Source organism: Bos indicus, chromosome 25, assembly GCF_029378745.1.
Source record: "Bos indicus isolate NIAB-ARS_2022 breed Sahiwal x Tharparkar chromosome 25, NIAB-ARS_B.indTharparkar_mat_pri_1.0, whole genome shotgun sequence".
Lineage (NCBI taxonomy): Eukaryota > Metazoa > Chordata > Mammalia > Artiodactyla > Bovidae > Bos > Bos indicus.
Window position 1 is genome coordinate 41745634 of NC_091784.1, and position 20516 is coordinate 41766149.

The window sequence follows — 20516 nt, forward strand, 5'->3', positions numbered from 1 at the left end:
CATGGGCTCTGCAGTAGCACGAGAACAAGCCTGGGCTGGTCTGCAGCAAGGGGAGGAGACACAGGGCCTCCTGGCTGAGCCTACCACCCCCCAACCCGCCACAGAACGAGCCCAGAGCAGCAGTCCTGCCAGGCTGGCCTCAAGACCCTTCAGATACAAGAAAGCATGGTTTTCAGTTGCTGGCCTGAGATTTCTTGTTACGCAGCAGTAGCTGACAGACACACCCTCTTCCAAGGGCCTCATGCAATCAGCACAGGCCAGAGTGCGTGGCTGTCCACAGACCCACCCTGTGCCCGAGCCTGGCGGTGGAGAGGACCACCGCTGCCTCCTGGGAGCCCACAGCACTTCAGAGAGGTGGGGTGAGCCGCCCAGGTCCTGCGATGTGTGGGAGCAGGTGGGCATGGCCACAGAGCCTGGCTGGAGCAGAGCTCCCTGTTTCCCTCCCCTTGGACACCTGTTTGCAAACATTACTTCCTGGGTAACTATGCCTCAGTTCAGTTCAGTTCAGTTCACTCAGTCGTGTCCGACTCTTTGTGACCCCATGGACCGCAGCACACCAGGCCTCCCTGTCCATCACCAACTCCCGGAGCTTACTCAAACTCATGTCCATTGAGTTGGTGATGCCATCCAGCCATCTCATCCTCTGTTGTCCCCTTCTCCTCCTGCCTTCAATCTTTCCCAGCATCCGGGTCTTTTCCAGTGAGTCAATTCTTCCCATCAGGTGGCCGAAGGATTGGAGTTTCAGCTTCAGCATCGGTCCTTCCAATGAATATTCAAGACTGATTTCCTTTAGGATGGACTGGTTGGATCTCCTTGCAGTCCAAGGGACTCTCAAGAGTCTTCTTCAACACTACATTTCAAAAGCATCAATTCTTCGGCGCTCAGCTTTCATTATAGTCCAACTCTCACATCCATACATGACTACTGGAAAAACCATAGCTTTAACTAGATGGACCTTTGTCGGCAAAGTGATATCTCTGCTTTTTAATATGTTGTCTAGGTTGGTTATAGCTTTTCTTCCAAGGAGCAAGAGTCTTTTAGTTTCATGGCTGCAGTCACTATCTGCAGTGATTTTGGAGCCCTAAAAAATAAAGTCTCTCACTGTTTCCATTGCTTCCTCGCCTACTGGGTTGTCACTGCGGTGACTTTTCAGTCCCTGTTGCGGTCTGCGGGCTTGTCTTGTTGTGGAGCAGGGGCTCCAGGGCGCACAGGCTCTATGGTTTGGGTGCACAGGCTTAGCCGCCCCATGGCATGCAGGATCTTTCACAACCAGGGATTGGAACCATTGTCCTTTGCATGGCAAGGTAGATTCTTAACCACTGGGCCACCAGGGAAGCCCACGCTTTTACTTCTAACACGAGTAATTTGTGTCTTTTTTTTTTTCTTAGCCTAGCTACAGGCCTTTGTTGTTTAGTCGCCAAGTCCTATCTGACTCTTTTGGGACACCATAGACTGCAGCCCGCCAGGCTCCTCTGTCCATGGGATTTCCTAGGCAAGAATTCTGGGGTGGGTTGCACTTCCTTCACCAGGGGACCTTCCCGACCCAGGGATCAAACCCTGACCTCCTGCATTGGCAGGCGGTTCTTTACCAATGAGCCACCAGGGAGGACTGGCTCAAGGCCTACTGACTTTCTTGATTTCTTCTAAGAACCAATTGTCGGTTTCATGATTTCCTCTATCAATTTCCTGTTTTCACTGATTTCTGCTCCTTTATTATTTCTTTTCCTGGCCTTACTTTGGGTTGAATTTGTTCTCTTCCTGGTTTCCTAAGGTAGAAGCTTAGTTCTTTGATCTTGGATCTTTCTTCTTTTCTCATATGTGTATTCAATGCTATAAATACCCCCTGAGCACTGCTTCGCTGCAGTCCATAAATTTTGATAAGCTATAATTTCATTCTCATTCAGTTAAAAAATATTTTTAAGTTTCTCTTGAGATTTCTTGACTGTGCAGTGTGCTTTAGAACACTGAGGCTCACCTCCAGGAGGCAGACAGTAAAATCCCCATTTCACAGATGAGGAAGCAGGTTCACCCAGGCCCACACAGCCGAGAGGTGGCAGAGCTGGGCTGAAGTACCTTCTGCCCAGTCCCGAGGACCAGCCTGGAGCTAGACTCGGCTGATGTCACAAGCAACTCCGTCGCCTGTGAGTGCTGAACTGCTACAAAGTTGGGGGGTTTGGAGACTGAAAATCTGGCTTGGTTGGGCCTGGGGTCACTTAGCCTCAGGGCCCAGAGGCCAAGGCCACACTCTCCAGCCTGAGCTGTTGGCTCTCTGACCCTGGGTATCCCTGGGGCATGGTGGGATCTAAGCAGAGGAACCCCCACCCTAGGCCAAGGAAGCACGTGCCCCCGTGCAGAGGGCCCTCCCCAGCTGTGTCTCTGAGCCCCAGGGGCCTGGACTACCCCTGGGCCGGCTCAGAGTCGTGTGACCCACTGGCACGGTCATAAGACATTTATTTTGAGTAGAAAGTGAGCCATTTCTTCAACAATACATCAAAATGGGGACTCCTTGACCTTGCTGGGCTTGCCTGGTCCTGGATCCCCTGGAGGGTCCCCTGGGCACCCATCCAGACCAGAGCCGCTGGGAGGGTAGAGCCCAAGGAAGGGCCGTGGGGCCGCAGTAGGGTCCCGGGGAGGGCCGTGGGGCCACAGCAAGGTCCTGGGGTGGGCAGGGCCCGAGGGAGGGCCGTGGGGCCACAGCAGGGTCCTGGGGAGGGCAGGGCCCGAGGGAGGGCCGTGGGGCCACAGCAGGGTCCTGGGGAGGGCCGTGGGGCCGCAGCAGGGTTCCGGGGCGGGCAGGGCCCAAGGGAGGGCCGTGGGGCCGCAGCAGGGTCCCAGGGCGGGCAGGGCCCGAGGGAGGGCCGTGGGGCCGCAGTAGGGTCCCGGGGAGGGCCGTGGGGCCGCAGCAGGGTTCCGGGGCGGGCAGGGCCCAAGGGAGGGCCGTGGGGCCGCAGCAGGGTCCCGGGGCGGGCAGGGCCTGAGGGAGGGCCGTGGGGCCGCAGCAGGGTTCCGGGGCGGGCAGGGCCCAAGGGAGGGCCATGGGGCCGCAGCAGGGTCCCGGGGAGGGCTGTGGGGCCGCAGCAAGGTCCCGGGGCGGGCAGGGCCTGAGGGAGGGCTGTGGGGCCACAGCAGGGGCCCGGGGAGGGCAGGGCCCGAGGGAGGGCCGTGGGGAGGGTCCTGGGGAGGCGCTGCTCGGCTGGTCAGTAGCAGTCGGCCTCGTTATCTCCCAGGACGCCCACAGTGGCCAGCATGTCCTGCAGGAGGGACTGGGGGCTCCTCTCCACGTGGTCACTGCTCTCAGCCAGGGTGTCCTGTAGGGCCTCCAGGTCCATGGACCTCAGCACGGCCAGGACGGCCTCGGGCGCCAGCTCCCCCAGGGGCTGACCCTGTTCACCGGCCTGCCACCTCCGTAGGGCGGCCTCCACGGACGTCACATCGGGACCATCCCCCGCCTCCTGCGAGTTGCTGGAGGGAGTGGCCTTGGCCCTCAGGAAGAGGAGGAGGTCACAGGACTTCTGGGCCACGGGGCGGTCACAGTCAAACAAGGACCGGAAGGCGAACTCGAAGAGCTGGACCCGGCAGAGCGCCTGCAGGGCCTGGGCCAGTGTGCCGGGCGGGGCCGCCGCGGAGGGGCCGCAGGGGCCCAGCAGCTGCTCCAGGAACGCCAGTGCCAGCTCCAGGCCCTGGACGCGCACCTCCCAGTCCAGGTCCCCGCTCGCCGCCTGCAGCACTCGGGCCACAAACCGCTCCGGGTCCTCGGCCACGTCTGCGTAGCCGTCCCGCAGCCACTCTGTGAAGACCCGCATGACGGCCCGCCGGGGGAACCCCTCCGAGTCCGTGGTCAGGACAAGCAGAAGCTCCTCGAGTGGGGTCTTCTGGAAGACAGAGTGCGAGGAGGGTGGGGGGCCCGTGCACGGGGGCGGCAAGGCGGACCCCCGAGGGACCCCGGGGGAGCGATGCGGCTCGGCCTGCTCTGCCTCCTTCAGGCCACGTGCCCCTGGGCCCCCCACTTGCTCATCTGTCAAATGGGGGTGACCATGTCCAAGTGACAGGGGTGTAGGAGGCCGAGCGGGAGACTCGCAGGCCCTACCCACACCCGTGGCAGACCCGCTTCACCCTGGCTATCAGGATGCTGGCCAGGGTGGGGCCATGGGGCTGCGGGGCCCACCGTGTCCTACCTGCGGTGTGGCTGCATGCTCAGGGCTGGAGGGGGCGGCGAGCAGCCCCCAGCTGGACAGCTGCCCCACGGCGGCCACTGCGCTTGCACGGACGTAGCTCTCGGGGTCTTGCAGGAGCTGCCTGGTGAGCTCGGGCACCTCCGAGGCCAGCAGCGCCTGTCTGAAGCCGGCCTGCCCTGGGGGTCCAAGAGCCACAAGCAGTGGTGACCAAGCGCTGAGTCCACGGCCCCGCCTCGCTCCCCCAAAGGCAGCCAAGGGGGCCCCAAGTTCCCACGACCGGGGGGCGGTGCCAAGGCAAGGCCAGCCCCTGAAGCCTGTGCTCACCTCCCTGGTGTCTGGTCATCTGGGTCAGGAACTCGAGGCCCGAGTCCCTCACCTCCCAGCAGGGGCTGCACAGGCGCTTCCGCAGCACGGAGAGCAGCTCTAGGATGGAGGGACGGCTCGGGGGGAGCCGACGGGCCCTGCCCGCGGCCTCCCCCACCCGCCCCGGCCCACCACCCCGCCCCGCACATCCCTCGGCTCCCCGGGGCGGCGAGGGTCACCTCCGAGGACCAGCTGGGCGTAGGGCTCCAGGTCACAGCAGCCGGGAGGTGCGGCTGAGCTCAGGAGCCAGCGGAGTGTGGCCTGGAAGGCCTTCTTCAGAACCTGGTGCAGCAGAGCAGGCAGGGGTGAGCCGGCCCCCGCCCCACCCAGCGCCTTCCGTGCCCGCCCGGCCCTGGGCTGTGCGATGGGGATGGCGTGCAGGGTGAGAGGGGACCTGGGCCCAGCTTCGGTGAGGCAGGAGCCTCTGAAGGAGGCGGACGGGCATCAACATGAGATGGAGAAGAGGAGGGCGGCTCTCCTCGGGACCCCTGGTTCCGGGGTCAGGCGGGCCCACCAGGGCCTTTTCCTGAAGGTCTGCCATCTAACCACCCCCACGTCGCCGCCTGCTCAGCGCATGAACCTCTGACCCTCCACCTCACAGCATAACAGCTCTGGGGCTGTGGGAACAGGGAGGCTCGCAGGGAACCTCAGGGAGCTTGGTCCCCGCGCGTTAGGCCCACCCGTCTCTCAAAGAGAACTCCTGGGAAGACTGGGCCCTCTCCCTGCTTCCCGTGGCCCCTCCCTCAATCTCCACCAGCCCCAGGCCCGGCCGAGCCCCAAGCAGCTGCCTGCCCACCCACGCCCACCCCGCCCGTACCGTGGGGCTGGAGTCGGGGCTCACGAGGTACTCCAGCAGGATGGCAAACACCTGTGTCACCAACTCCTGGGGGCCTGAGACGAACGTGGATGGATGAAGCGCCCAGCCTGCCACCCTGGGGCCTCCCCTGCCCAGAGGTGTCAGCCCAAGGAGAACAGGGGCACAGACCCCCTCAGGCAGCTAAATCCCGGCCCCTCCTGGGAGGAGACAGGCGAGGACAGCGGTCCCGGCACGCCACTGAGCAATGCCTGAGCTGTGCAAGAGAATGCATTCTCACTTACCCAATCCCTGAGACAGGACCCCCAGGAAATCCAGGGCAGCTCGCTGGACGCGGACGCAGCCCCCCAGCATCGCGCACAGGCGGCCGCCCGCCTCGGAGTTAGGGGCTGCTGAGCCATTGCAGAGTCGGAGTATCGCCACCACAGCTGCAAGCAGGGGCGCCTGGGGCCAGGGCGAGGGGCGCTGGGGCTGGGGCGGGGCAGGAGCGTCAGTGCCAGCCGCAAGTCCCGCTGCCAGGGCAGACGCGGGCCGGGCCACACCTACCAGGGGCTGCAGCAGCTCCAGGTGGGCCAGGGCGCTGCACAGGAGACCCACGCACGCCGACTTGGAGGGCGGGAGTGTGTCCACGGCCATCAGGTCGCCTGCGGCCCCCTCCAGCAAGCCTGGGGACAACCGGACATGGCTCCCAATGAGTGGGCGCCTCCCTTGAGGCTGCCGGTCACTGAGTCCCACCACAGACTGGGCGGGCGGCTCCGAGCAGTGGCCATGCCGGGTGACATGTGGTCTGAACCTGTCTGCAGGGCTCTAGAGTGGAGTCCCACTCTCCCGGCAGCCTGTGCAGGGGCTGGCTTCTGCTGGTCAGAAGGCCCCTCTCTCCCTCGACGTGGGGCTACTGGGCACAGTGGGCTCCCTGTGTCTAACCCCCAAACCACCATGCAACTGAAGCAAGACAAGCTGCGGCAGAGGGGACCCACTTTCCCATCACAGAACAGACAGTCTGGGAGGACGAGTGCCAGGCCCAGGCACCCGATGTGGGTCAGGAACGCTCCACGCGGCCAAGGCCCCAGGAACCACCACCGACTGCAGGGTTGGCGGCTCCGGGGCCACCCTCGATGGTGCCACGGGGTGGGGAGGGGGACGCTGCCCTACCAACTCCTAATGACACACAAGCCAGGCACCGCCGAAATGGCAGCCCACAGCCCTGCCAGCTTCACTCCTGGGTGGGGAGGCACTGCCGAAATGGCAGCCCACAGCCCTGCCAGCTTCACTCCTGGGTGGGGAGGCGAGCCAGGTACCTGATGCCCACCGGCCGGCCCCAGCCCCAAGGACACACTCAGGACCCCAGGGTTCTGCCTTCCTGCACCCGCCCACCCTTCCCCGACAGCCTACCTGGCATTCCGGGGGCCTGAGCAGTGGCTTCCAGGACAAAGGCCAGGGGCTGGAGGAGGACGCCGAAGGCCTGGATCCTCAGCGCCTGGGGACTGAAGACAGGACAGGGTGAGGCCGTCCGACCCGGGCACCCTGCTGCCCCTCTAACACCCCCAGTGAGTCTGGGGCAAGGGGTCAGAGCCGGGGACCGGGAGACAGCGACCCCGTAGCCTCCTGACTGCACTCAACCAGGGGCAGGGGTCCTGGGAGGTCCCTGACCTCACTGCCTGCCCCGCAAAACGTGAACCCTGGCCCTTACCAGTCCTGCAGTTTCAGGATCCCCGCAGCCAGAGGCCCTGCCTGCGTGGGGCTCAGGCGGCTTAGGGTCTGTGCTGCCGTCTCCCACAGGCCAGGGTCAGAGCTCAGCATGGAAGAGCTGCAGGGGAGGCCCCAGAAGCCAGCGTCACCCTTCTGTCCAGCCCACACCACGCCCAGTGGGCAGCTGTGCCCTGTGGTGCTGGGCGTGCCCGGCCCAAGACCGGAAGTCGTTCCCAGTGTGCGGGCTTTCAGACCCCCTGAGGGGTTCCCCTGACTCGGGGCAGCCTTCTTGAGGAGCCAATGAGCTGCGGCCCTGGGTGTGATGGCCACCTTGAGACCTCAAAGGAAACGAGCAGCACCACCCCCCCCACCCCCTGCCAGCAGCTGCGCCCGGGGGCCTGACCGGGCCACGCTGAGGAGGAGATCCACGAGCGCGTGTGGGGCTGGCACGGGGTCCTTCTCGAGCAGGCGGGCCACGAGGGGGCTCAGCTGCACCCAAAGGCCCTGCGTCCAGAGGCCATGGCAGTGCCCGAACGCAGTGGTCAGGACGTGCAGGGCCTGCGTGACCCGCGGGGTGGCCTCGGAGCGCAGGCAGTCTTCGAGGTGACACACGATCTTCCGGGCACAGGCCGGCCAGTCCCAGGCCTGCAGGGAGATGTGCCCCTCAGCGGGTCCGCACAGGGCCAAGTCCAGGACACGCACCAGGAGCTGCCCGGCGGCGGAGGCCACAAACAGGCTGGGATCTCCCTGCAGGGAGAAGATGGTGTCAACAGCACCTGGGGGCGGACAACGGGGCGAGGGGGGAGAGACAGGGTTCAGCTGGGACAGTGCCATGGGGCAGCAGGGACGCTGGAGACACTGAGGGGCTTCAGAGCCTGAATCCCGCCCATTGGGGAGGCAGGGTGGGAGGCCCAGCCTCCCCCGGCTCGAAGGCTGGAACCAGCTGGGGGTTCCCGGGGCAGGGGCTTGAGAACCCTCGCCACTTTGGAGCCTTCTAACCAGTCTCAAAGCCACCCCAGCTGCTGAGTCTGACCTACAAACCAGAGCACACCACACAGCCTAGAGGGGCCCCTACACTTGGTCACCCCGAGTCACATCCTCTCAACAGCCCTGTGACACCATGGCCACTCTCCCGTTCAGAAGAACCCAGCGTGGCCCAGCGTGGCCCTGGGGCTCACACAGTGCGGGGACGGGGAGGGCAGAGGCGCGGGGGGGCGGGCGGGGCACTCACCCGAGTCGGCAAGGAAGCGCAAGGCACTGGGGTGCTGCGCCAGGGAGTGCAGGCCCTGGATCCAGCCGCTGCGCACGGAGGGGGCTGCCCAGGCCGCTGCCCCGAGGGGGCCCAGCTCCCCGAAGAGCCCAGGCAGCAGCTCCCCCTGCTGGAAGTGGAGGATGAAGGAGCCGAGTGAGTCCGGCTCGGCCTTCCAGGGAGAGAACTTGGGAGGGAGGGCTGGGCGTCACACTCAGGCCCTGAACTGGTCACAGTCCGCTCCAGAAGCCCCTCCCACAACAAACACTGGCCAAAACGCCAAATGACCCCTCTGACCATGACATCCTGTGCCCGAAGACCCCCGCAGGTCTCCACAGCCCACTGGGCTCTGCACTTGGCACACGGGGCACGTGCCCTCCTCCGGATGTCCCCCACCCCAGACTCCCCAGCACACCCTGTGTGCCAGGCCTGCCCTGCACATACACCTGCTCAAAGCCCTTCCGACCCAGCTGCGAGCCCGCTGCCCTGAAGCTGCCCCCTGCCCCCCGCCCGCAGCAGGCAGTGCCCGACTCCCCACTCACTGCCCATCCACGCACGGGTGTCCACCTGCAGCACAACAGCATGCCTCCCTGACCCCCTGCCACGTGCCCGAGGTTCCTGTTCCCCACAGGGCCCAGTACAGTGAGTGGGAAACAGGGCCTGCCTCTTTCCCCCAGAGCCCCTCCCTGGGGCCACGACTTGCTCAGAGCCTTGTCTATCTTGACAATAAAATGCTGGCCCCCAGCCTCGAGGGACAGGGTGCCTCTAGTCATCTCAGACTCTGGGTGAGAGATCCCCGGGCCGAGGAGACGCTCTTTCAGTCAATGGAGGATGAGTCTGACCCCACAATGGCCTTACGGGCCGCCGCTGCTGGTTGTAGCCCACAGGGAGGCCCTCTGTGGGACCACCTGTCATCTAAATGGCCCCTCCAAAGTTACAGCCCTCCTGGGGGCAGTCTGTAGCCAGTGGGAGGGCACCAAGCCTCAGCTCCCAGCCTCATGTCGTCTGTCTGCATGCCCCCTTCCCAGATGGGGCTCGTGCTGAGCATCTCACTAACAAGCAGCCCTGGGGTTCTGTGAAAAGGAAGCTGAAAAGGGAACTGGAGCCCAAGCCAATGCCAGGGGCCCAGGGCACAGGGCAGGCTCCCTCTGCAAAGCAGGGCACAAACCTGCCGTGTCCCTTGTCCCCGTGTGCAGGGGCCAGCCACCAGACAGAAGGGCAGCCTGTGGCCTGCTAAGCCTCCACAGCCACGGTTGGCTGTAGGAAGGAAAAAGAGGAGATGGAGAAGAAGAGACGGGAACCGGGGAGCACCCAGGAAGTCAGAGAAGCTGGGAAAACCCACGTGATTGGGACTGAGGATCTGTTTCCAGAGAAGCAGATGGTGTGACAGACCACACCAGCAGCCCGACTTTTCAGGGTCCGCTGTGAACCCTGCCGGTCCTGTGGGGTTCCTCTACTGAGCCTTCGTTGTCTCCTCACCCGGAGACAGAGGCAATGGCTCCTGACCTGTGAACTGGCCAGGGCTCTCAGGATAACCTGAAGATGATTCTGGAAACGCTGAGGTATGTACGGAAGGATGATCAGATGTGAAGTCATTTCCTATAACAGGCTTCAGTGTAGAACACCCTGGAAAGTCTGCCCCACAGTTAGCTGGGGTGGGCAGGGCCTCGGGAGCTTGCACTGCTGATCTGAGGGGCACCCACAAAGGGTGCAGAGGCCCAAGCCCAGCTCTGTCTGATTCCAAAAAGTTCACCCTTCACTCCAATCCATTCCTCCATTTTTCAAAGGAGGACTATACCCAGGAATAAAAACCCTGTGGAACACATCAAGGTACGGGGGCGAAGCGAGTTTCAGAGACTCAGGGGTCACGACAGCCCCCACTGCTGTGCACCTGCACGGGAAGGCGGGTCATGCAACTGGGAGGCCCAGGCTCACCTGGAGGTACTGGAAGCAGTTCTCCTGGGCTGCAAATATCCCTGCGAGGCGAAGCGCAAAGGACAGGATTCTGGAACTCAGGTCCTGGGGTTTCAGCACATGGAACAGCAGCTCTACCAGGCAGGGGTGATCCTGCAGTAACAGGAGACTGGAGCCTGGGGACAGGCCCAGCCGGGACGCACGTTACCAGGGCACCATGCATGCGTCCAAAAGGGATCGTTCTTCTGGCAACTCCCAGACCTCCTCTCTCAGGCTGTTAGACTCAGCAGTCCAACCGGGAGGAAGTATTTGCAACAACTGCTTCAAAGGACTCATTACTCTAATTCAGCAACACCTCGACAACAGGCAAGGGACTTGGACAGGAAATACAAATGGCCAGCAAACCTGAAAAGAAGTTCTGGCCTGCTGATTATAAAAAAAGACACAAACAAGAGCAGCAGTCTTCGCCTCTCTAGTGGGTAATCCTCTCTTAAACGGAGAGTGCTACAGCAAAACACACAGGCAACGGGCATTCTTCTCCAGACACGGCGCCTGAAACGCCTACACCCCACAGCAGCACTGCTCACAACAGCCGAGACGTGGAAGCAACCTGAATGTCCGTCAACAGGGGAAGGGATAAAGAATGCGTGGTTCCATCGCATACATACAATGGAATGCTGCTCAGTCATATAAAGAGTGAAACAATGCCATTGCAGCAACATGGATGGAGCTAGAGACTGCTGTCCTAAGTGAAGTCAGTCAGACAAGTATCGCTGATATCACTTACATGTGGCATCTAAAAAAATGACACAAATTAACTTGTCTGCAAAAGAGAAACAGATTCATAGACAAAGAAAACAAGCTTATGGTTCCCAAAGGGGAAGGTGGGGGGATAAATTAGGAGTTTGAGACTAGCAGATACAAACGACTACATTTAAAATAAACAACAGGGCCTACTGTGTAGCACTGGGAATTATATTCAACATCTTGTAATAAACTATAATGGAAAACATTCTCAAAAAGAGTGTGCATGTGTGTGTGCACGCACCCATTGCTGTTATTTAGTCACTAAGTTGTTTCTGACTTTGTGACCCCATGGACTGTAGCCCACCAGGCTCCTCTGTCCACGGGCTTCTCCAGGCAAGAATACTGGAGTGGGTTGTCATTTCCTTCTCCAAGGGATCTTTCTGACCCAGGGTTGAACCCGAGTCTCCTGCATTGGCAGGTGGACCTTACTGAGCCACCAGGAAAGCCTATATACCCTTACCCTAACCCTAACCCTAATTTGTGGGTAAGGAAATATGAAAAGCCAGGGAGACTCTCTAAGATGTAGAGGAACGACCCCAGACAGACGGCCTCTTCCTACCACAGGGGAGCCCTGCACCCTCCAGCCTTCGGGGAGAGTCGGCAGACGCCTTCACCCTACCTGCTTCAGTGACTGCTTTAAACCAGTCCAGCAGCTTCTCCAAACAAGTGTCATCTGCCACCGGCTGCCTGGGGTCTGCCAGGACATCACAGAGAGCCGGGAGGAGCCGGGCACACTCTGGGTCCATGATGGGGCTGGGGTTCCTGCAGAGGAGATGTCAGGCAGGGCCAGACCCCACCCGCCTAGTCACAGGCAGCCCCCAGCCCCACCAGGCCCCAGGACTTTCACCTCAGGCCAGGTGATGACTCTTCAGAGGAAAACTCCTAGCTGCCAGGACTGCAGTGAAGCCTCGGCTGGGGTAGGATTGGAGGTTGTCAAGAGCAAACTGGAGCCCTCGAGTCTGGCAGTGGAGACGGGAGTCTGGGGTAAACCATGCGGCCTCAGGAGCTCAAAGGCAGCCAAGTCTGGACTCTGGTGGGAGGAAACGAGCGTGAAATTGATCTAGGCTGCAGGCCTGTCAGAGCCAGGGGCGCATGCGCGTTCTGGGGCCAGCCACGTGTAGGAGGCTGGTCAGTCAGAGCTGTAAGGGTCTCAGTCCAGCTGGGAGGTGTGTGTTTTTCTGTCTGTCCCTCCCAGGGTCAGTGTGAAAGCCCTGCAGCCAGCAGCGTGTGGAGGGGAAGGCGCTCTGCTCACTGCCGGTTCCTCCGGGGACTGCAAGAGCACCTGCGAGTCTGGCCTGGGAGGGGGCCCGGGAACCCGTCGGTCCTGTGGTTAGGGAGGGTTCTCGCCGGAGGATGGCGTGGCCAGTGACTCTGTCTGCCGGGGTCAAGAGCAAGCCTGGGACGTCCGTCTGTCCATCCCTGGCCAGGCTAAGTTCTTGAGGAAGGCGCCATCCCCGTGGACCCCACGGAGGACGCCAGGCCGGCGGCTGCGGTGGTGCTGGGGCCCAGTCCAGGGGCGCGCACGTGGGCCCCAGGCGGTTCTACGGCCCGAGAGGCCCTGGCCCCTAACCTCGACCCCGCCGGGCCCTCCACAGCGACCGCGACCCCTCCCCGGGTGCGCGCCTCACCCGCTTCGCTTCCCTCAGCCGCCGCAGGCCCCGCCTCGGGCCGCGCGACCCGCCGGGACTGGAGGAGGCGAGGACGGGGAGGACGCCCCTGGAGGCCACTCTGAGAGCCCCGAAGGCCCAGGCTCAGGGAACGGGCTAAGGAGGAGCGGGACAAGCCTCCGCCAAGCCCGTTGCCTGGATCCGTCACCCGACCAGGGCGCCCAGAGGTGTGTGCACCGGAACCCAGCAGGCTTTGCGCCTGGAAGGCGTGGCTTTCGGCGGAAGGGGCGCGGCCTCACCGGCCAAAGGCCCGCCTGTCTGAGCCGGCCAGCAAAGCAAAATGCTAGCCGCACAGCAGGCACACCTTCCTCCGCTTACAGAAGGTTTTCGTCCAGTTCAGAATGCGTTTACTGTCCCTGCCCACACCACCTGCCCGGTGTGCGGACTCCATCCGTGTCACACTGTGCGCACTTTGGAACCCGCAGCTGCTCTAAGCACTTATGGTTCTGTTCAGTTCAGTTCCGTCGCTCAGTCGTGTCCGACTCTTTGCGACCGCATGGACTGCCCCACGCCAGGCCTCCCTGTCCATCACCAACTCCCGGAGCTTACTCAAACTCATGTCCATGGAGTCGGTGATGCCATCCAACCAACTCCTCCTCTGTCGTCCCCTTCTCCTCCCGCCTTCAATCTTTCCCAGCATCAGGGTCTTTTCCAATGAGTCAGTTCTTTGCATCAGGTGGCCAAAGTATTGGAGTTTCAGTATCAGTCCCCCCAATGAACACCTAGAACTGATTTCCTTTAGGATGGACTGATTGGATCTCCTTGCAGTCCAAGGGATTCTCCAGAGTCTTCTCCAGCACCACAGTTTAAAAGCATCAATTCTTTGGCGCTCTGGTCTTCACAGCAGCTCTTTCTTTCCCAGAGGACACAAGCACAGAGAAGTCACTCGCCAGGCACCAAATACCTACTGATTAATCAGTTGTTGTGTGCCAGACACTGTTCCAAGGGACAGCAGTACAGTCGGAAGCAAAACAAAGCCCTGCCCCGGAGAGCTTACATTCTAGACAAGGGGAGTTCTTGTAGATAATAAAGATTGGGCTGGAAAAATACAGCAGGGCACAGGAACAGAGTAAATGCCCTTGGAAGCCTGTAGGAAGAGAAAGGGCAGATTATGCTTGCTAATAGTTTAAATGAACCTTGCAGCCCAACGGGCCCAAAGATCATGATACACACTGAATACAATGAGTGTAAACTCTTATTTTTTTTTTCTTGTCTTGTGACTGCATTATAACCGTTGAGCCTAAGATCTTTTTTTTTTTTTTGATTACATCAGAGAATAGGCTACCCACTCCAGTATTCTTGGGCTTCCCTTGTGGCTTAGCTGGTAACGAATCCTCCTGCAATGCCGGAGACCTGGGTTCGATCCCTGGGTTGGGAAGATCCCCTGGAGAAGGGAAAGGCTACCGATTCCATTATTCTGGCCTGGAGAACTCCCTGGACTATAGTCCATGGGGTTGCAAAAAGTCAGACAGGACTGAGCGACTTTCTTTCTTTTTTTTTTTTTTTACATCATAACCCTTGAGCCTAAGATCCGAGATTAGGAAGATGGTTTTCTCAATGCCAGGCGTTCAGAGCTAGCAGGCTGTGGACACGGCCCAGGCTCCCTGTCCCTTTCAGCGTTAACCTACTAAGTATTTGTTAATGACAGCTCTGGGGACTAGCGCGCTGTTTCAGCTCCGCCCCACACTCTGGGCGCGCAGCCGGTCGGCCCGAGGGTGTCCCCGGGCACACCTATAGTTGGCCGGGCTCGCCACATCCGGGGCTCGGCGGGCTGGCGCGGTTGCCATGGAAGCGGGGTCGCGGCGGGCGCGCGGGCGCGCGGGCCCGCGGAGAGGCTGCGGGCGGCCCGGTGGCCTGCGGAGCCCCAGAACCCGACGGCCGCGCCCGCCGCGCCCGGGGGCAATCGGGCAGTGCCGCCGCCATGTCGCAGGGCACCGCTGAGCCGGCCTCCGAGACGGTAAGCGCGGAGGGCGGGGGCGGGGGCGGGGGGCGCTCTCAATGCCTCCCACGCCGGGGCGCGGGCCGGAGGGAAGGGGCGCAGGCCGGCAGCCGCCGGTGACCGAAGCCATTATTGTTACCGCATAAGAGCGGACCTGCGGCCGCCGCCCCTCGCCCAGCCTCCAGCCGCCTCTAGTTCCCCACTCGTCCTTGCCCTGGCCGCCGCTTCCAGGAAGCCTTCCCGGACCCTGCGCCCTCGCCGCTTGGCGCCTGCGAAGCCGGGCCTGAGCGGAGCCTGCGATCGCGGCCCGCCGGGGTGACGGAGCTCACTGCGTAAGTGCCCGCCCACCGGTGATTCCAGGGCTGGGGGCCTCGGACGGGGCGACGGACACGAGCCGTGCCGGGTGTGAGGGAGGAACCCCAGGCGCCGATCCGGGCATGTTTTCCGGAGGAGGTGCCGCCCGCCCAGGGTCGCTCCCCCGGGTCAGAGCGGGGGTGTTCTCAACTCTTCCTTCACCCACTGTTTCTGGGGCGTCAGCCATCAGCTGTAGATACCACTGTGGGTGAATAAACTGCATTCCGGTGGCGGGGTGACGGGACTTGGGGTGGGGGTGAGGGAAAACAAGGCAAAAAAAAAAAAAACCCAAAGCGGATCGTGTCCATCAAGTCAGAAAGTGCCCTGCAGAAAATAAAACAGCCCATGTAAGAGAGGCGGGGTGGTGGGCTGCTTTAGATTGGGTGCCAGGAGCAGCCCCTGAGAAGCTGGAGTGTCCTGATGTCCCCGATGAAAAGGAGGCAGCGGGGTGAAGATCTGAGACACCGGGGCCAGCAGGTGCAGAGGTCCTGAGGTGGGAAAGTGCAGGGTTCCAGGGCGCGAAAGAGAGCTTGCTGGGATCTCACTGGGCGACCTGTGTGGATGGAAGGGAGCCGTGGGCCTTGCAGACAGTTCCGGGTCTGAATTCACTCCTGCCACAGTGGGAAGGCTTTGGAGGGCTCCAGACAGAGGGAGCTTGACTCACGGTTGCTTCCTTCACTGGGAGGAGATGGCAGAACCCGCAGGGCTGCCCGGCGCTTTCCCCTAGTGGGGGCTCAGGGCTCCTGCCCCTTGTTCCCCAAGGCACCAAGTCCTGCCTCACCTGGAAGGCCGGCCGCCCGGGCTGGTCTCAGTTACTGCTCCTTCACCTTTAAAAGTAGCTCCTCACACTGTGACTGTAAAGGTCATTCACGCCCAGAAAAGAAAGTCAATGACCCGTAATCTAACTGCCTGCAGAAAACCAGTTAGTGTTTAGTATATTTCTTTCTGATATTTTTTTCAACATTTTTTCTTCCCATATGGCTTTTAAAACTTGGGATCCTGTTTATATTGTTTTGTAATTCTTGCCGTTTAATTTACTGTTAGCATCTTCCCATACCTACGTTTTCAAAAACATGTTTTAAAAGCTAAGTTTGTGTATACGTATAACTGAATCACTCTGTTGCACCCCTGTAACTGACGCAGCGTTGTAAATCAGCTGTACTTCAGTTTAAAAGAGAGAGAGAGAAATGCATCAAACAGATAAAGACAAATGCTGTATGATCTCACTTCCATATGGAATCTCAAAAAGCTGAATTCTAAACAGCAAGGACTGACTGTGTAGCACAGGCTACGTTCAGTATCTTATAACCTATAATGGAAAAGAATCTGGAAAAAAGTATGTATATAACTAAATCACTTTACTGTACACCTGAAGCTAATATAATATAGTAAATCAACTGTACTTCACTTTAAAAAATTTTTAAACTCTTAATTTGGGGGACTTCCATGGTGGGTCCAGTGGCTAAGGCTCTTCGCTCCCAATGCAGGGGATCTGGGTTCGACCCCTGGTCAGGAAACTAGGGTCCAAGTGCCAGGACTAAGAGTTCACATGCCACAGCTAAAGATCCCACATGTTACCACTAAAAAGATTCCGCATGCCCTGCGTGCTGCAACTAAGACCCAACATAGCCAAAGAACAAAAGAAAAATTTTTTAAATAAATAAAATGAAAAAATAAAACTCTAACTTGTGAATTCCCCGGAGGTCCAGCGACTAGGACCCTTGAGCCTCCACTGCAGGGGACATGGGTTTGATCCCTGGTCAGGAAGCTAGGGTCCCATGTGACCTGCAGCACAGCCAAAATAAATAAATACATGTGTAAAGTCTTCACAAGTATAATTCATGCAAAAATGGAAAGATAATATTTTTTGAAATAACCTAATCAGTTCAGTCACTCAGTCGTGTCCGACTCTTTGCGACCCATGGACTGCAGCGTGCCAGGCCTCCCTGTCCATCACCAACTCCCGGAGCTACTCAAACTCATGTCCGTTAAGTCGGTGATGCCATCCAGCCATCTCATCCTCTGACATTCCCTTCTCCTCCCGGCTTCAATCTTTCCCAGCATCAGGGTCTTTTCAGATGAGTCAGTTCTTCGAATCAGGTGGCCAAAGGATTGCAGTTTCAGCTTTAGCATCAGTCCTTCCAATGAATATTTAGGACTGATTTCCTTTAGGATGGACTGGTTGGATCTCCTTGAAGGCCAAGGGACTCTCAAGAGTCTTCTCCAACACCACAGTTCAAAAGAGTCAATTCTTTGGCAGTCAGCCTTCTTTATAGTCCAACTCTCACATCCATACACGAAGACTGGAAAAACCGTAGCTTTGACTAGATGGACCCTTGTCAGCCAAGTAATGTCTCCGCTTTTTAATATGCTGTCTAGGTTGGTCAAAACTTTTCTTCCAAAGAGCAAGCATCTTTTAATTTCATGGCGATGGTCACCATCTGCAGTGCTTTGGGAGCCCCCCAAAAATAAAGTCTCTCACTGTTTACATTGTTTCCCCATCTATTTGCCATGAATTGATGGGACCAGATGCCATGGTCTTAGTTTTCCGAATGTTGAGTTTTAAGCCAGCTTTTTCACTCTCCTCTTTCATTTTCATCAAGAGGTTCTAACCTGATAGGACACTCCTGTTTTAACTCTCCATTCCCTTCCTTTTGGACTTCCCTGTTGGCTCAGACAGTTAAAAACCTGCCTATAATACAGGAGACCTGGGTTCCATCCCTTGGTTGGGAAGATCCCCAGAAGGGAATAGCAACCCACTCCAGTTTTCTTGCCTGAAGACTCTCCTGGACAGAGGAGCCTGGTGGGCTACAGTCCATGGGGTCGCAAAGAGTCAGGCACGACTGAGTAACTAACACTTCTTGCTTTTCCTCCATTGTTTTCACCTTGTGCTATTGGTAACCACGCTGCTCTAACGGTTCTTACGCACAGAAGCGTTTGTCAAGCCCCTGACACACGCTGGCTCTGAGACCACCCGGGTGCCCGCGTGCCGTGGTCCACAGGAGCGCAGTCCCGTGGGAGGGGCCAGCGCCAGCGCCCTGCTAGGAGGCTGGCAGCCGTTGGCCCTGGCTGACTGGCGGTCTCCCTGCTGAGCCGACATCTGTTCTCAACCAGACGAGACCCTCGAGGGCAGGCACTGGGAGCAGAGCCGCCTCTGGACTTGCTCGTGCACCTCACGGGGCACGTACGGTGCTGGGGTCCCCGGTGAAGGGCTTCCAGGTTCCAGAACAGGGTAGGAGCATCTGTAGAGCGTTTCCTGCTCCCGAGGTTCTCCGTCACCTGCTCCAAGGCCCCCCGCTCCCGCCCCATGCCAGACCTCTTGCTTGCATCCACTGGGCTGTCCCGCCTCACCGTCCTCCCCAGCCCCACCACAGCCCTCCTCTGAACTTACAGAGGCGGCTGCCCTGAAGCCTGCGCACGCCGAGCCTGCAGCGGGGCCCTTCAGACGGAGCTTCCATCGCCTGCTGTCTCCCTGTACGACTGTAATGTCGGTCGCACTTTTCCTGTTCCTCTGTTATCTCAGTCTTTTTGTTGAAAACTTGACCTTTAGTTAATATATTACCGCAGCTCACCCCCCGCCCCCCCCCACAACATTTAGATAATACATTACAGCTTATCCCACACCTCCTCCCCCCAGTTTGTTTATTTGGGGAGGGACTTGGCTGATATTTCTCTGAAGTTGTCGTCCCCACACTGTGCAGCCTGTTTCCCTGCTCAGACTTTTAAAAAATCCTTTAGCCCAACTACCCTGGGGTTACCCTTGGGGCAGCAGAGGCCACTTGTTGTCAGAGGTTGTTTCACCCCCTGGGTCAGTCAGATTTCTGCCGTTACTCATTGCGTGTGCGTGCCCCTGCGTGTGCGTGTGTGTGCAGGCGGCTGTCGCCATTCAGGGGTTTACAGCTTTGCCCACGCGCAGCCAGGAACCCGTGCGTGGTTCTCCCCCTCCGTCTCTCCTGAGGGCAGCCTTGGACATGCCGTGGTCCTCCAGCCCTCCTGGGATATCTGTCTTCATACTCCTTTTTTATTTTTTTGGCCGCGCTTCGGGCATGCAGCACATGGGATCTTAGTTCCTCGACCAGGGGTCGAACCCGTGTCCCCTGTGGTGAAAGCGCCCCGTCTTCAGCCCTGGACTGCCAGGGAAGCTCCCGTCAGTGGTTTTAAAGCCTGGCTCCCTGAGGTCTGCTCTCGGGCCAGGGGGGTCCCCCATTCTGCCAGGGTTCGGTTACCACCGGGGCTCACACCCTCTGGTTGGCCTGGGTGCCGGGCGGGGGCGGTTTCCATGTCTGCCCAGAGGCTGCACTCCAATCCTTGCCCCCAGCCTCCCTGACCCTCAGGCTTGACTGCCGCCCCAGGAGGGCGCTTCTGGGCTCTTCGACTAGCAGCTGCTCTTCAGTGAGCTTTCTGCAGCCGTGACCCCGGAGCTGGGGGCCCCAGCTCGCTCCCCACTTTGTCTTCATTGGCAAAGGAGCCAGGCGGGTGGCACTGTGCCGTCAGTCCCCCGGGCACAGCTGCCGTCCTGCCTCTTCTGGAGAAGGGCCCCTGGTCCCCAGCACAGCAGGGCAGGGGTGTCTCCCCTGAGCGGTGCTCCTTCTGGGCCGGCCCCTCCCTGCATGGAGCTCCCACCCCAAAGACATGGGGGTCTTAGCCTGCAGTGTCTGGGGAGGAGCTCACACCCTAAGCACCCAGCCCTGGGGTCTCGACTACACCCGCCCGCCTGCAGGACTGCACTCGGGTCACTTCAGTCCTTGGGGAGCCAAGGGGCCCCTGACTTAGTAGATTTTCTGGAATGAAAGATGCATTGATTATCTTCACTAACCGATGAAGATTGATTGCTTTGTGGGCTCTTCTGTTAGATGGTTGTTGGTTGAGGGGCGGGCCTTCCGGGCTCCTCACCCGACCGTCCTGGGAGATGACCCCTCTGTGAAGGCATCCCTGCCTCCCCCCCATTCACTGAGAATCAAAACCCTGTATGTTCCAGCATCTCATTCTGGACAGTATGTCTCTTCCCCCAGTGTCTTAGTTAATGTCGATTTAATGCTTTAAAATCCTGACGGGAGAACGTGTCCTTGTCACCGAGGAAGCTGAGACGCAGAGGGGTCCGTGGCGCGACCAGCCTCGCACAGCTGACGCGGGGCCACGTTGCTGCCCCAGGCCTTTTGGGAACCCCCGCACTGCCCGCCAGCCACCGCCCCAGAGTCCCCCACACGAGGTTTGCGTGCACGCGCCTGTAGGAATCCGCGCAGGCTCCGGTCCTGCTTGCAGAGGAAGAACTGACCTTGACCCTTTTTGTTTCTCGGATACTGTGCGTGGCCTCTGCTGAAGGGATGGGTCTAGGGCTGCTCGGTGAGCTCAGGTGCTGACAGTGTTCCCCTTGTTTAGTTCCTTCGGCGGGACGGGGAGGAGCAGACTCGGGGGCTGACTGGGGGGACGCGATGGAGTGCGTGAGCCCACCTGGTTTTGTTCACCCCCCAGGCCACCTCCTTCCTTTGTTGAAATTTCAGGTCCTTGAAAAGTCATCACGGTTTTATTCAGAACAGAGTTGTGA

At 59.7% G+C, this 20516-nt stretch overlaps 2 protein-coding genes across 29 annotated transcripts in view; one reads left to right on the forward strand and one right to left on the reverse strand.

The window, feature by feature from the left end:
• Positions 1-2434: 2434 nt before the first annotated feature.
• On the reverse strand, positions 2435-18493 carry BRAT1 (BRCA1 associated ATM activator 1). 8 transcript variants are annotated; one of them, XM_019987625.2, is made up of 15 exons: positions 12640-13199; positions 11859-12041; positions 11631-11773; positions 10226-10380; positions 8273-8420; positions 7445-7817; positions 7043-7159; positions 6745-6836; positions 5899-6017; positions 5637-5823; positions 5356-5429; positions 4718-4820; positions 4500-4598; positions 4176-4351; positions 2435-3869 (listed from the first exon to the last, which is right to left on the reverse strand). In XM_019987625.2, the coding sequence occupies exons 3-15, from the start codon at positions 11755-11757 to the stop codon at positions 3198-3200; spliced, it is 2442 nt and encodes an 813-aa protein (XP_019843184.2). In that variant the 5' UTR covers positions 11758-11773; positions 11859-12041; positions 12640-13199; the 3' UTR covers positions 2435-3197. The 8 variants fall into 8 exon arrangements, with proteins under 8 accessions (XP_019843184.2, XP_070636409.1, XP_070636404.1 ...); XM_070780308.1 differs by having other exon boundaries at positions 2435-3872; XM_070780303.1 differs by lacking the exon at positions 12640-13199 and adding an exon at positions 18363-18493 and having other exon boundaries at positions 2435-3872; positions 5637-6017.
• IQCE (IQ motif containing E) overlaps positions 14474-20516 on the forward strand; it is a 41326-nt gene continuing 35283 nt past the window's right edge. For 10 of the 21 annotated variants that reach the window (XR_002183684.2, XM_019987626.2, XM_019987628.2 and 7 more), the window contains exon 1: positions 14478-14635. Coding sequence is in view for 13 of the 21 variants with exons in the window: in XM_019987626.2 (XP_019843185.2) it covers positions 14600-14635 (36 nt within the window). In the remaining 8 variants the exon portion in view is untranslated. Of the gene's footprint in view, positions 14636-14764; positions 14950-20516 lie in introns of all 21 variants that reach the window. The other 11 variants (XR_011564150.1, XR_011564151.1, XR_011564152.1 and 8 more) reach the window with 6 other exon arrangements.